Below are 14,168 nucleotides of genomic sequence, written 5' to 3'. Positions count from 1 at the left end.
GGAAAGTCACCATATACAAACACTTTACACCAGTCCCCTCAAACATCAGTAACGATGTACACCTCACAGCTATCTGTTCAGTCCACTAATCGTGGAATGTGGCCACATTAGATTGTTTACATCAGTAACAATAAAGGCATGAGGTTACACAATACATACATTGGGATGGATGTATTCACAGTAGTACAATATCACATTAGAATTAGCACACACATAGGTTGGCAGGTATTATACCCCTAATTGGTAAGTCTGCAAGTGCACAGCCAAATATGGTGCCGCAGTGTTGATGACCATTCAGAAGTATGGATAACGTAGGGCTTCTTAGCTAGGAAAGCTGCTTTGCAGTGCATGGACCAAAACAATGTGAGGGCTATGGTCAACAGTTTTAACACTTTGAGTTGTCCTGGATTTTTTCAACCTGACTTGTACTTTCAGTGGTTGCTATATGTGACCATCTCAGCGAAAACCCGTCTAGTTCGCACAACCTCTGATTTTTATTTTCTCAGCATTATCTGCATTGTCCAAGGAATAGTTACCAAAGTTTCAGTCAATTATGGTGAGTAGTTTTGGAATTACAGGGCTAGACAGTAGGAAGAACAAGGAAATCGATTTGTACAGTAACTATACTAAAAATATACATTTAAAGCCATAACTTCCGTTTGGATTAGTCTACAAAGTTGGAATTTGGCTTACAATGTCCACCGTGGATTGGAATATCAACCAAGGTATAGATTTATCCTTGCAGTCACTTGCACATAGGCGTATGAAGGCGGTTTTGTCAAATAAACGGTGACAATTTTGTTTACGTCCACCGCATTGTAAACAAACGCACGTGATATGCAAACCATTGGGGCTACAGAAATGAAACTAAGATTTTCTAACTCCGTGAATAAGATGGTGTATAGGTTTAATCGATTCAAGACTTCCTTTCCTGAGTAATAGCTCAATTAAACCTTGCATAAAATTTTCTTTGTGACATGCATAATTTCACCAAATTTTTATTTTATTTTGTTTTTCTCAAAATGCATGCTTGTGCAAACTAGACAGGTTTTCGCTGAGACGGTCACATATACACTCCATACTATACTAGCATATACACAATATACACTCACTCGGTAGCTCTACCCATTTGTTCTTCATGTAGTCATACTTCTCAGCTGTATTCAAGCACTTATGTCTGTTACGACCTCCAACAACATAGATGGCTTCCTTAGGAGTACGCGGCTTTATAAAGTAGTGACCTTGTGAGGAGCTTCGACCCATAAGGTACCCGCGAAGCAGCTGGTAACATTCATTATTGCTCCTAATCAATTGCTCATTTTCCAACTTCTCTTTCAGATAGTCATCGTCAATGAATGGAATACGTATTGTGTCCAACAATTCCATGATGTGGCATTTGCGTTCTTCAAAGTTGTGCTTGATCCAGTCGAGGTATGCATCAAACACATTTTGTTCACTCTTAACATGTAGATTATCGCTGACTAAAAGTGCACGTATGTGTTCAAAGGACAACTGTAGAAACTCTTCACTCTTCATGACATCAAAAAAATTTAGGCAGGCATACTCAGTCGCATGCTTGATGAGGTCAGGGCAGCCATGCACATCAGCAAAATGCATTATACCAAGACAATTGGTTGGTTCCATGTTGTTCTCTAAGAAATTACAGCAAGCTAGTTTAAGATCTTCCAACTGAAGCATGCTGGAAGCTGGCAGCAGTGTTTCAACATTATCAGTGTTCACTACAATTTCACCAGTATAGGCAAAGGTCAAAATGGCCTCCATAGCATATGGTTCAATTTCTTTCAGTTCAATTTCTTGTTGATTGCTCTCTTTCATGCCACACGTGAACATGGCACGCAGGTACGGGCTGCAGCTTGCCACCACGACCCGATGGGCACGGAATTCTTGTCCTTTTACACGAAACACAATATCACATAATGCTCCCTCCTTTCGCAGTTCGTCCATAACAAGGAAACAATTTTGCACGTGCGCATCCACTTTGAAAGTAGTCCCATCACTGCCGCTTCCTCGCTCGGACACAGTGTTACTAGCCATACCAGGTACAACCAAATGTCGATATCTTTTACTGGAAGAACTGGCTCCTTCACTAAACTCGCAGTTGTAAACTTGTTTCCTTTTCCTTTGATGGCGCCTTGACTTGATATTAATCATAACAGGGTCGCATCACCTTAAAACACAGAAAATCACACAAGATGAAACTATTACAACAGAAATACGCAGCGGCGGAGTATAAATAAAACACTTACTGGAATGGACGAGTCCCGTCTCATGTGCGGTCCCACCCGTCTGGACTTAAATTAGTAAACATGTATTTCGAACTCTCCACAATTAATATGAAATAAAGTAAATAGATAAAGTCAAACACGTGGCATCCTTTCGAAAGGGACGTTTTCTAGCTATGCCAGCTAGCAAGAAGAAAGCTGGCGGTGGATTTCAATCCTTTGGTAAGTAGCCATACGGTACATACAGGGGGAATATTATAAGTTTATTCTGTGTAGGATTGACAACTCAAGTATACAAGGGTGTCATGAAGAAGGGATATCGCTTACCTACTCCGATACAGAGAAAGGTGTACTCACACATACAACGTATGGGGTTAATGTTTGCTTTGTGTAGTGTATTCCGCTGATCATTGAGGGCAAAGATGTTGTTGCTATGGCGCGGACTGGCTCCGGGAAGACAGCAGCATTCTTGATCCCCTTATTAGAGAAATTGAAGTGTCATTCTGTTGTGGTATGTATGAAGTGTATAGTTTGTGAACCACGTCAGTGGTCAAGACAAATTTTTGACGAGTACCAATGGTCGAAAATCGATTTTGTCCATCTTTGACTGCAGTCGCAGATTGTAGTACAGTGGCTGTTGGAGCTTGTATGCGCGCATGTGTGTGAGCACGTGTGTATAACAATGCCATGGTTATTTATGTTCACCAGTATTTTAAAAGTTTTACAAAACACTTCCAACAATATATGTACCATAAATCTGGAAAATTCAATGTTGAAAGTATTTATCTTTAAACTATTTACTGTCCAGAGGGGCAGGTGATAGCTTAGCTAATCTCATGTCTTGACTGAAAATCTCCTTTTGAGTACACTTAATTAATGGATTGCTATAATTTGAATGTTATTCATGGAGTAGTCAATGAAAACATTTGATGGAATTTCAGGCTGGGCTCATAATTTAGGCATGTGAGTATAAACTCTTCTCATTTATGGAATCTAAATGTTGGCCATTTTTGAGAAGTGGCCTTTCTATACAGGTGACTGCTAACATGTTCCACTGTAGATGGTATTATATTCATGTTCAATAATATTATGAATACATTAAAATGAGTATTATGTGTATTCATAACTCCCCGCCAAAATTCTTTCTGAAGTACAGTAAAGAACTTTCTTTATTCACTAGCGCAATGATTGTGGTTTGTCAATAAATAAGGTTTTTGTGACAAGCTGTTCATTTGACTGCTATACAGTAACTGTGACTCACAATTCTCCCCCACTGCAGGCTGGAGCAAGAGCACTAGTATTGTCACCAACTAGGGAACTAGCAGCACAGACAATGAAATTCACCAAAGAGGTATGGCATTAGTTGAGAGCAGGGATTTCTGGTAACGAGAAGTAAAATTAGTTACTTGTTAAAGCAAAGGCATATTTTGTAAAAGTTATGTGCTGATACCTATTTGAATTTTCTAAATTTAGTGCTCAACTATATAATACTGTTGGTCTAATTTCAGCTTGGAAAATTTACAGACTTAAGGAGTGTGTTGATTTTAGGAGGTGACAGGTCAGTAAGTTTTAAAATAGATGTGCTTCGATGTCTTCTTGATCTGTTTTATCTTGTTGAATTTCTCTTGACTGTTAATCTCTGCTTGGCTTAGTATGGAGGATCATTTCTCAGCCATACACAACAATCCTGACATGTGAGCTACCCACATCCTCATAATGTTTTGCAGCAGCCACTCCTCTTTTTTTGCTGCAGCATCATAGCTACCCCAGGTCGTTTCCTCCACCTTGTTGTAGAGATGGATTTGAAATTATCATCAGTTGAGTATGTAGTATTTGATGAAGCTGATCGGTAAGTGATTTTTGTCTGTTTGCACATCCGTCAGAACTGGTTGTGTGATGCTGTCACACCTTTGCAATTTGTGGTTGGACCCTGAAATCAAAGTTTTATGTCTAAGAAGGATACTGTGGGGACTATGATAATTGTTATTGTTACACTGGTATAGCTTTCAACATGGGACACCACAGGTTTGTGTAGTAGTAGTATGGTTTATGCAAGGATGGGGGGAGGGCTGTATTACCAGAGTATGATGCCACTAGCTGTGACGTTTCACCCAGTGAAATAAAGTGTCCAATTCCATATTTTTCTACTTTAAAATTTAAGTGATTAATTTTGTACTTACATTTTAATGTTCCACTTTTCTGGCATTGCAGGCTTTTTGAACTCGGGTTTTTGGAGCAGTTGAAAGAAATCTTAAGTCGTTTACCAGAAAACAGGTAATGTTACCTCCAGTAGGTGCTGTGTGGTGTGCTATCCTAGCTATTCCTGTACAGACAGACATTACTCTTCTCTGCAACTCTTCCTAAGAAACTTGTGGAATTTGCTCAAGCTGGTTAGTGACATTCTGTTTATGCAGTGAGTATATACGCTTTGTTAGGTCTTTCGAACCCAACTCTGGTGAGACTGGATGTGGAGTCAAAACTGAGTGACCAGTTAAAGGTAAATACAGATTAAAATATGTCTTTTTGTACCTTTGTCATTTTAGTTGTCTTTCTTCACTGTAAGAGAAGATGATAAGCCAGGTACTATGGACTGTAATATATTTTTTGTTATTGGTTTTTAAGGAACTATTTTCCAGCTCTTCTGCTGCACATTCTTCATCATGTGATCCCTGAAGGTCACCAGACTGTTTTGTTCACTGAGACCAAACATCATGTGGAGTATCTGAACCTGGTAAGAATGTGTGTCATAAAACTCTCTAATATAACAACCACTGCTTTAGTATGTGATTGCTCTATTAGGGTATTTTGAAATAAGTCAATATATATAGTATAGTAGTAGGTGTCAGAAAAGAACAGTACGACCCTTAAGGTTACTGGATACTGAGCGACTGTCAAACAAAAATTTTATTATGTAATTAAGGCGGGCTTGGTGTTGTGTTGTGTTGTGTATCAGCTGATAGCAGGCTTAAATTGTTGGGAAAATCATAGCTTGCTGACTGGACACAGTTACAAGGTACAAGATAACACATGTAACAGTACAAGATAACATAGATACAACACACTTAGCAACTGGCACACTTGCAAGCACATACGTAGTTTTGCTGACTAATGGCGATATTTTCCTGAACCAAAAATCAGGACTGGTATAAACAGACTACTAGTTTGGCTTCTTTTCTAGGTCCTGATGGAGCCATTTGTTAGAAACAATGTTTCTAGTACTTGTGATATCAATTTTAAAATTAATTTTGTGATCACAGTGTCTTGCTTTAGGCCATATTGCAGTCATATTTCAGCAACTATACACATTATTCACAAATCCTCTTGTCAGTCCCTCACAAGTGATGTTCTTCAAACCTTAGAATTGTTAGTAAGTTCTCATGGTTCTTCATTGGTCTGATTTTTGGTTCATAGTTTTTACTAATTGGCATGGGGACAACTCATGTTTCCATAACAACATTTGAATCCCATGTCAATTAATGAGAAGTTAAGAATGCATAAATATTTGATAACAATGCATTAAGGAAAATCAAACCCCTAATCATGAAAAATGATTGATAGTGTACATGTGGGGTTTACAGTATCCCAGAACCTTAATATTGATTTTATTACCTGATCTGGATTTTTCCTCTCTGAGCCCACATTTCTCAACATTGATATTTCTGCTCTTTCAGTACTGGAACTGTTTATTGTTCCAACTAAAAGTGCTTTGATACAATCCCAGAACATGACACATAGACCAGTTCCCATGTATTAACAATCATCTACAAGAGTGAGATCTTCATTTTTTACTGAGAGCCATTAATGATTGGAATAACCTACCTCATGACATAGTTGTTATATTATTTGTGTGGTGCATGTGTTGAAACTTTTTGGGAAGTGAACACATGAGAGTACTGACTTTTCACACCTAGCGTAACCACTTGAGGTGTAACGTTCTATTAGAATGTTTTACTGGTAATTTTGACATAGCTGTGTACTGCTGCTGGTGTCAACTGTTCATACATCTACAGCTCATTGGATCAAGCAGGTTTGTCACAATGTGGGTCTGTAACTTTTAAATTGTATATGTTCTACAGCACGTAAGATTAACGTCACAAAATTTGTCAACAAAGAGGCAGGACTGTTGATTGTCACCGATGTAGCGGTAAGACTTGCTCACATGATACTCTGTAGTTCCTATGGTTACATTACATCAGGCTAGAGGCATTGATATTCCACTTCTAGATAATGTTATAAATTACAATTTCCCAGCTACCCCAAAATTGTTTGTTCACAGAGTCGGTATGTTATTAATGTACTTTGGGCTGTTGTTTATGTGCCCCTAATCCAACAGGTAGGGTTGCTCGTGCTGGTAGGAGTGGTGTGGCATACTCCATGGTGGCTAATGATGAGGTGAATTGTACCTCTTGTGCTCATTTGGACATCATAATGCTCTACAGGTAGCACATCTACTTGATCTGCACTTGTTCTTGAACAGAGAAATAAAAAATACTACAGAATTTTCAAGTGTTGATGAAGGTATGCACACACACACACGCACGCACGCACACACACACACACACACACAGATGTTTGCAATTAAATGTAAACTCTTGGAAGGAATACTACACAATCTTTAACAGACTTTTAAGAACAATCAATATGTACATTGTACTTAGTAATTGAGGTCTGTAAATTAAACTACTAATGTACATACTGTATGATGCCCTGTATTTCTATGATTTCAATTCTTTGATCAAAATTCCCTGGCTTCTCCACATATGTGACCGAATTTTAGAAAACCATTAATAGTACTTTTGTAATATAACGCATTTAAAAACAATGGGTAAAAAACAAGTTTCAGAAAAAAATCTCAAGTTTTTATTGCCTCACTGATTAGTGAATTAACACTCCAGTGAATAAATCCTGGGCATCATCATGTTCGCTTGGTCACAGGGAGTACAAACTTTCTTATTTTTCATTTCTATACATGGGAGGGTTAATGAGTTACATGTACAGACGTTTGGTTACGTTGCTGTAACGAAAGAATTTACCAACAATTTTTCTTCAGTAAATTTGCATTCCTTCTCAAACACAAAAGCATACATTGGGAAAAACTATACCTTGGTAGTTTCACAAATTCATGGTGAACACACTAAGCCAAAATTCCACTCCGTCTGCTGTTGTATCAGCAACCTATGATGGTTTGTGTAAGTGCCTGTAGATTATTTTCTCGATGGCATCTATACATATCAATTTATTTCCGCTGTGTAGTGCTGTATTTCCTGCACTGCTTACTAAAATTAGGTCATGTATTGAGTGGGTCTAGTCTGCAGAACTTTACATCTACAGTAACATCCTCTCCTATGGTTATTTCTCCATCCTGTGTTCTCCTTCAGATGGTGTGGTAGGTGGTGTACCTCAGTCAGTCATCGATGACCAGGAGGAGTTTGTACGAAGTGTGCATACCACATCTTTTGATCTGGTGAGAAGAAAGTAGTTGTATACTCACATTTAGTTGTGCGATTTGCTAGTATGAAATGTAATTTGTCTTGTATACCATGTAATATTTGTATGTATGATGTGTGTGCGTGTGTGTGTATGTGTGCGTGTTTGTAGTGTGCGCGTGTGTGCTTACTTGCTTGCATGTATGAATGTGGGCATGAGTGAGTGTATGGGGAGTGTATTGGTAGTGAGGCTGGCTCAGTCAGCAGTAGTCAAACAGTTAGAACATTAGTCTAATCATCAATAAAGAAATTCCAGATTCTAAGATTGGTTGCTGTTGTTATTCCTTTCTGCTAGCACTTCATCTCTATAAACAGAGTTAGAATTAGTGTGGCAAAAATATACAGTGTTTGTTTTTTATGTCATGACCAGTACAGTAGTACTGTTTAAGTAGGGATCCCCCAAGAAATGACATGTGCTTCCTAAAATGCCGCCTTTAAAAAACCATCCTAGAAACATCTTATGCGACAAAAATCACCTTTACAGAATAATGTTAGTCCAGCTAACATCAAATTAAAAACAAGAAAACACTTACAGGCTATCAGATATAGAATTTTTTTTTAAATCATCGAAACTTGAATTTTCGTCTCCCTGCCTGCCTGCCTGCCTGCCTGCCTGCCTGCCTGCCTGCCTGCCTGCCTGCCTGCCTGCCTGCCTGCCTGCCTGCCTGCCTGCCTGCCTGCCTGCCTGCCTGCCTGCCTGCCTGCCTGCCTGCCTGCCTGCCTGCCTGCCTGCCTGCCTGCCTGCCTGCCTGCCTGCCTGCCTGCCTGCCTGCCTGCCTGCCTGCCTGCCTGACCACAGTCGCAAGGCTAGAGGCCAAATGAAGCAGTGCACGGCCACCATTTTATACCACAATAACAAACTCACCGGTGGGATGTGCCTTTTGGGGTTCTGACAAGTGTGTGCCCTCTGCGCCTTGTCTTTTCTTTTATAGGATGGTCTCGTTATTCTTCATGCAATGAAACCATATAATTATTGAGGCATTAATTTTCCCTATCAACACCTTCCTTGAGCAGCACATTTCAACATCTCAAACTTATTTAAGTGCTTACACTCAGTAGGTACCTGTAACTTCACAATAGGTTCAATACCACTCTGATCTTGGTTGATTAATAATGATTGAGCACTGAGACCGCATCTCTTAACAATCTATTTACTTGATCACGATGACACATCCCCTTATTATATTGATAGCACGATGAAAATATGAAATACAGCGACACACACCCAAAGGCTGACTCGAGATAATCTAATACAGCAGTCACCCTAATAGAACAGTCACACTTGTATAGCTGTATGCTATAACAATAAAACCAAACAAACTAGTACATTAACTTAAAAATGAAGTAGGGATCCAAGCAATAAAAAGTAGTGAAACAAGAGATGAATGATGGTATTACAGCATAGCTCAGTGGGAAAATCCCTACTTTGGCATTGAACAAAATTATTGTTACAACACATGCCAATGTAGGAATGTTCCCACTGAGATATGTTGTAGCTAATACCATCATTCATCTCTTGTTTCACTACTTTTTATTGCTTGGGTCCCTACTTCATATTTAAATTAATATACTATTTGTAAGTATAGTGGCCATACTAGGTAGGCCCCAAGCATGTAGCTAAGCTGCACTTCATGACCTCATTATTGAGACCACCTGTTTAATTGAGGCCATATTGTTTGTTTCCTGAGTGGCCCTAGGTAATGTATATATCCTCTTAGAGCCAACCGGCGTGACCATTAGAAGCCAGTAGTAATTTAGTTACTACTTATATCATGGCAGTTAATCCAATAGAAGAATCAAGTTGTCTCAACTGAAGATATATAGTTGGTTTCCTGACTTTACAGAGTATTTGCTAGTCCTCTTGGCTATATATATAACAGTTTGTGTACCAATCTAAGAAAATGGCAGATTTAACAAGGAAACAAGAGTAGTCACATGCCATCAAACATCTCTGATTTGTGAGGTGTGTCAAAGAAAACTCAACTCAATGTGCAGCCTTCATAGTTAAGTACCAAATGCTACTTTATCTGTAAATCCATTTGAAAGTGTTGGAAAACAATTGCTAAACACATTGGTGTCAATTACACATGGCAACATTATGTCATGTGCCTGGGTCTATTATCTCCCTATTAAATATTTACTTGGAACATATCACGTGCTGTTTTACCACCAAAGTTTTGCGATGCCCATAATTATTATTGCTGAGTTTTCTCCACACCAGAATATACGTATCCTCTATATGTGTCACAACTCAATGGCTAGATTGTGGTCCACCTTTGAACACCTTTGAACTTGTTGTCCCCTGAGAGGTTAACAGTTCATACACAGCAAGGTCCCGTTGACTATAAGTGTTTGAGAAGAAACTTAATCGTCAGAAGTGTAAAATACCATCAGTGCATGCATAGATGACATCTAGATGCTGCATTGAAATGGTAGCTGGCTTTGTTTGTGAAACTCTGGCTGAAATTGTTCATTGGTTAATTGTCAAACTTTGTCACTTTGTACCCAGGGTGTGTGTTTTATCTCCAAAAAGTGTATGCACCTTGGTGGTTACTGGTCAGAGTACATGAGCATAACAGTAACAGTTTCACTACAAAAAAAAATCTTTCACTTGTATTTATTAATAGAGATGATTGTGAGGTGATCTCATCAGTGAGGCCATAGTTTTGGGATCTGCTTGACATTTTGTTTTCGTTTAACAGAATCACTAACTAACTGATGCCTTCAGCCAAGTATAATTTAATGCTACAGACTTGATTTCTTCACTGTACAATTCCATGAACTTAGGTCCAATATGTGCCTTTTCACCTACCACAGCAGCTATACCTTTGATCTTCTTTGTGTCCATTTCTTTTACACTACCATGTACAGTAGGTGTTAATTTTGTGGGTTGCACATCTCTGGCTTCAAGCTTGTGCTGACTTTTATGTCTGCTTGAATTTAAAATTCTTTCTTGACTTGTCAATGAGCATCAACTGAGATTTCTACCTGTGGAGGGAGAGAGGGGAATCTACACACACCAACAATCAAATTTGAGTATCTAATGATACAGAAACTGTTTCACTGTGCACTATCAGTGTGCTGGTGTGTTGATGTAACTGTAGTGGTCAGGTGGTGGAAAAATGTATTGCTTAATTTCACATTAAATGAGTATTGTAATAGCTATTATAGTGTTACTCATACTGATTTAGGCTTCAGCTAAGCAAGTGGCAGACAACGCTCACAAACACTACATCAAGTCACGTGTGGCACCATCAAATGATGCAATAAGACGAACAAAAGATTTTCCGGTGACACTGTTACCACACCCCTCTTTGAGTCAGTATTCTAGCAATGATATTCATGGTTACCATGTTATATAATTGGGTAGGACCCTCTTCTTCACCTGTTGAAGCAAAAAAGGATTCTTTGCTTGAAAGTATAAGAGGTTATCGTCCTCAACAGGTTTGTGTTCATGCAGAGTGCTTACACGTTCATTGGCTACTTTTTGTAGACTATATTCGAGGTAGCAGCATCCCGTACTAAAAGTGTGGCAGCCCAGGTGATGAAGTCAAAGAGGTATGGAGTTTCTGATTTGTTATCACAAGTTGTTTCCCGTTCCCATGGCAGACAATATCACGGCCAAGTAATCAAGACCACAACTCAACAGAAATCGATATCATCAAAGCCTTCAATGGCAACCAAATCTGATACACCAGAAATGTCAACAGACCAGGATCTGGAGGTTAGCCATATGAACACATCTCCATTTCAATATCTCCAATTCACATCTAGTCATTCATCAGCATTACTCCATGGGAACAGAAAAAATCCAGGAAGACAAAGACTAAAGAATTTCATGATGATGAACACTATGTCCCCTACACCCCTGCAGACCTTCACACAGAGAGAGGGTAGGAACTGGTTCAACATGGTCACTATAATGAAGTGGTCTCGTTAAAGAGATACGAGGTTTCACTATCCAATAATATGTTGTCTCACAGGTTGTCATTGGGCATGTCAGGATTCGAGCAGCAAGCAGCTGGAGCTGTTCTCGACTTGACACAAGATGAAGAACGAGATATGAAGAAGACGAAATCGATCAAGAAATGGTATGATACTGTATAACATGGAATTTGGCAAAGGGGGAGGCGATGCTATACAGTTTTCACTTTCATTACAGCCATTGGGAGAATTCTCTATCCCTTATTACAATTTCACATAGAGCAACCTCCTCCTATCACTTTTCATACAGTGTAGTTATTCGGTGTTATATACTACTAGGTCTACCGTTGTGTTGTTAAAAAATGTTAATTTTGTGGTCTTCAGTGACTTCCCTGACCATTGTATTATAAACTTGTTGGGACAGTAGAAGTGTCAGATAAGTACAGGTGTATATATAATATATATATATATATATCATAGTTAAGGTGTTGTTATCTTGTAGGGACCGCAAGCGCAAACGTTTCATTGGTGAATCAGAAACAACGAAAAAGAAGAAACTCAAAACGGAGAGTGGACACTGGATAGATGCAACATACAAATCAGGAATGTATCCTTTAATTTGTTGACATCAGCAATTCAGTGTTTCCATGACTACCACACTAGTTATGAAGAATGGAAGAGCAAACACAAAGTGGCCCAGTTGTGCGAGGGACAACCCGAGTCATCGGAAACACACCCTCTACCACAGCAAAGTAAGGCAACTCTTTAACATTTCTAAAGCAAAATTTGTGAAATTTTATTTAAGGACGACGAGGTAAGTGGCACACAAAAGGCTCCCAACAGGCAATCAAGGGGTCGGCAAAAAGAGAGCTACGAAATGCAGATGAAATTCTTCAACTTAGAAAGAAAGCTAGTCGAAATCGTTACAAGCAGATGGGCAAACGTGATCGGTCTAAAAGAAGGCAGCAAAAGAGTAATACATCATCAACACATCAAACTAAAATTAGGAACAATAGCAAGGGAAGAAAACGGTGACAAAAATTTAATACAACAAAAATATAAATTTATAAAAGATTAAACAATCATTGTTCATGTATCCGTCGTTAGAATGGTGGCATTGTTAACCAATATAGTTCTTGTAAAGATTCTGTTCGCCTTTGATGAAGACTGTGAAACTTCTTTAGGCATGCTGTCTGGGTTAATGTGAGTTGGTTCTCTCAGCCATCCTAGCAACGCCTAGAGGTGGACCGGAAATGTAATGCTGAATTAAACCTGAACTACACCGCTTACCACTGACGTCTTTAACCGAGTTGTTGAGTGTAGAAAGATCACTCCGGCAATAAAACTAGCACAAAATAAAGCGAAGAACTTTACTAACAATCTGTTTTCCATCCGCAGAGGGAAACTCAACGCCACAATTCATAACTCCTTTGTAAATGATTGGCATTGGTGCACTCCATAATCTTATTAGTGAACTCGATCGGGAATTTACCGTAAACTACGCGTGGTACACTGCTAACTGATTAATTAGCAATCTAGTTGGTCTAGTTTAAATAGAGGATCGTATGAAGGCTGAGGGATTTGCCAACAGGCAGAGAGTTGTGTCGCAAGGCTTATGAGATTTTGGAAGAGGATTTCATTTGTTTTACTAGCTGTAGTGGCAGTATGTTTAGTACTAAGAGCAACGATGGTAGCTGACGATTCTAATCGCATGGACATCATTCAATCGACTGTGGCACCCAGCTACCACGGGTCTGTGTCTGAAGGAGCGACTTATAATGTACACCCACGTAGTGTGGTGGCCATGGCTGGTGAAAATGTTAACAATTTGCACTGCGACATGGGATCTTGCTTCGATTATTCAAGGTGCGAAGGTGATTTCAAGGTGTATGTTTACCCTCGAGAAGATAAAGACACTAAAATATCACCTGCTTATGAGAATATACTAAACGCCATTCGAAGAAGCAAGTATTACACGGATGACCCTGAAGAAGCTTGTTTGTTAGTGCCATCTCTAGATACTTTGGACAGGGATAAGTTAAGTAAAGACTTTGTTCATGGATTACCCGCAAAAATTGCTGCATTGCCACACTGGAATTATGGCACAAACCACTTGCTGTTTAATCTCTACTCTGGTACATGGCCAGATTATATTGAAAGAGTTGACTTCAGGACTGGAAATGCCATTTTAGCTAAAGCATCACTGTCAACAACTTCATATCGACCAGGATTTGATGTTAGCTTACCGTTGTTCCCTAGAACTCACCCAGAGAGAATTGGCAACCCCGGGGGTATAGAAACTCATAAGCACACTTTTCCGTTGAAAAGACCATACCTGGCTGCATTCAAAGGGAAACGCTACACATTTGGAAAAGGTGGAGAGGTTCGTAATTCTCTCTACCACCTGCACAACGATCATGATGTTATTTTGTTAACAACATGCCGTCATGGTACAGAGTGGTCCAAGTATCAAGACTTCAGATGTAGTCAAGACAATGCTCTTTATGACAAGTAA

At 39.2% G+C, this 14,168-nt stretch overlaps 3 protein-coding genes and 1 long non-coding RNA gene across 4 annotated transcripts in view; 2 read left to right on the top strand and 2 right to left on the bottom strand.

The window, feature by feature from the left end:
* Window positions 1–2,343, bottom strand: part of LOC136249771 (kelch-like protein 3) — a 3,761-nt gene extending 1,418 nt beyond the window's left edge. Inside the window, exons 1-2 of the mRNA XM_066041886.1 lie at window positions 2,268–2,343; window positions 1,113–2,188 (exon numbers count right to left, since the gene is read on the bottom strand). Of these exons, the coding sequence (XP_065897958.1) occupies window positions 1,113–2,172 (1,060 nt within the window). The 5' untranslated portion in view covers window positions 2,173–2,188; window positions 2,268–2,343. The remainder of the gene's footprint in view (window positions 1–1,112; window positions 2,189–2,267) is intronic.
* LOC136249766 (ATP-dependent RNA helicase DDX54-like) lies at window positions 2,324–12,749 on the top strand. Its single transcript, XM_066041875.1, has 27 exons — window positions 2,324–2,465; window positions 2,520–2,590; window positions 2,638–2,754; window positions 3,523–3,594; window positions 3,752–3,801; window positions 3,896–3,937; window positions 3,997–4,092; window positions 4,455–4,517; window positions 4,575–4,633; window positions 4,679–4,740; window positions 4,787–4,823; window positions 4,880–4,974; window positions 6,213–6,270; window positions 6,320–6,387; window positions 6,440–6,524; window positions 6,577–6,635; window positions 6,683–6,761; window positions 7,622–7,707; window positions 10,921–11,047; window positions 11,100–11,173; window positions 11,223–11,287; window positions 11,339–11,453; window positions 11,504–11,622; window positions 11,713–11,820; window positions 12,156–12,260; window positions 12,317–12,405; window positions 12,459–12,749. Exons 1-27 carry the CDS (start codon window positions 2,420–2,422, stop codon window positions 12,686–12,688), a joined length of 2,277 nt encoding a protein of 758 aa, XP_065897947.1. The 5' UTR covers window positions 2,324–2,419; the 3' UTR covers window positions 12,689–12,749.
* Window positions 12,607–13,162, bottom strand: LOC136249787 (uncharacterized). The gene is made up of 2 exons (XR_010698328.1): window positions 12,944–13,162; window positions 12,607–12,889 (listed from the first exon to the last, which is right to left on the bottom strand). It is a non-coding gene; the product is annotated as an uncharacterized lncRNA (long non-coding RNA).
* The window catches only part of LOC136249769 (exostosin-1a-like), a 3,667-nt gene continuing 2,397 nt past the window's right edge, over window positions 12,899–14,168 (top strand). Inside the window, exon 1 of the mRNA XM_066041882.1 lies at window positions 12,899–14,164. Coding sequence (XP_065897954.1) covers window positions 13,269–14,164 — 896 coding nt within the window. The 5' untranslated portion in view covers window positions 12,899–13,268. The remainder of the gene's footprint in view (window positions 14,165–14,168) is intronic.

The sequence above is a fragment of the Dysidea avara genome, chromosome 3 (assembly GCF_963678975.1).
Source record: "Dysidea avara chromosome 3, odDysAvar1.4, whole genome shotgun sequence".
NCBI classification, from domain to species: domain Eukaryota; kingdom Metazoa; phylum Porifera; class Demospongiae; order Dictyoceratida; family Dysideidae; genus Dysidea; species Dysidea avara.
This window is presented reverse-complemented; position numbering and strand designations above follow the sequence as displayed.

Coding starts and splice junctions, on each gene's coding strand:
- LOC136249766 (XM_066041875.1), top strand. CDS start 2,420: ATGCCAGCTAGCAAGAAGAAAGCTGGCGGTGGATTTCAATCCTTTG. Junction 4,824..4,879: donor AAGAGAAGATGATAAGCCAG/GTACTATGGACT, acceptor ACTATTTTCCAG/CTCTTCTGCTGCACATTCTT. Junction 11,454..11,503: donor CAACAGACCAGGATCTGGAG/GTTAGCCATATG, acceptor ATTCACATCTAG/TCATTCATCAGCATTACTCC.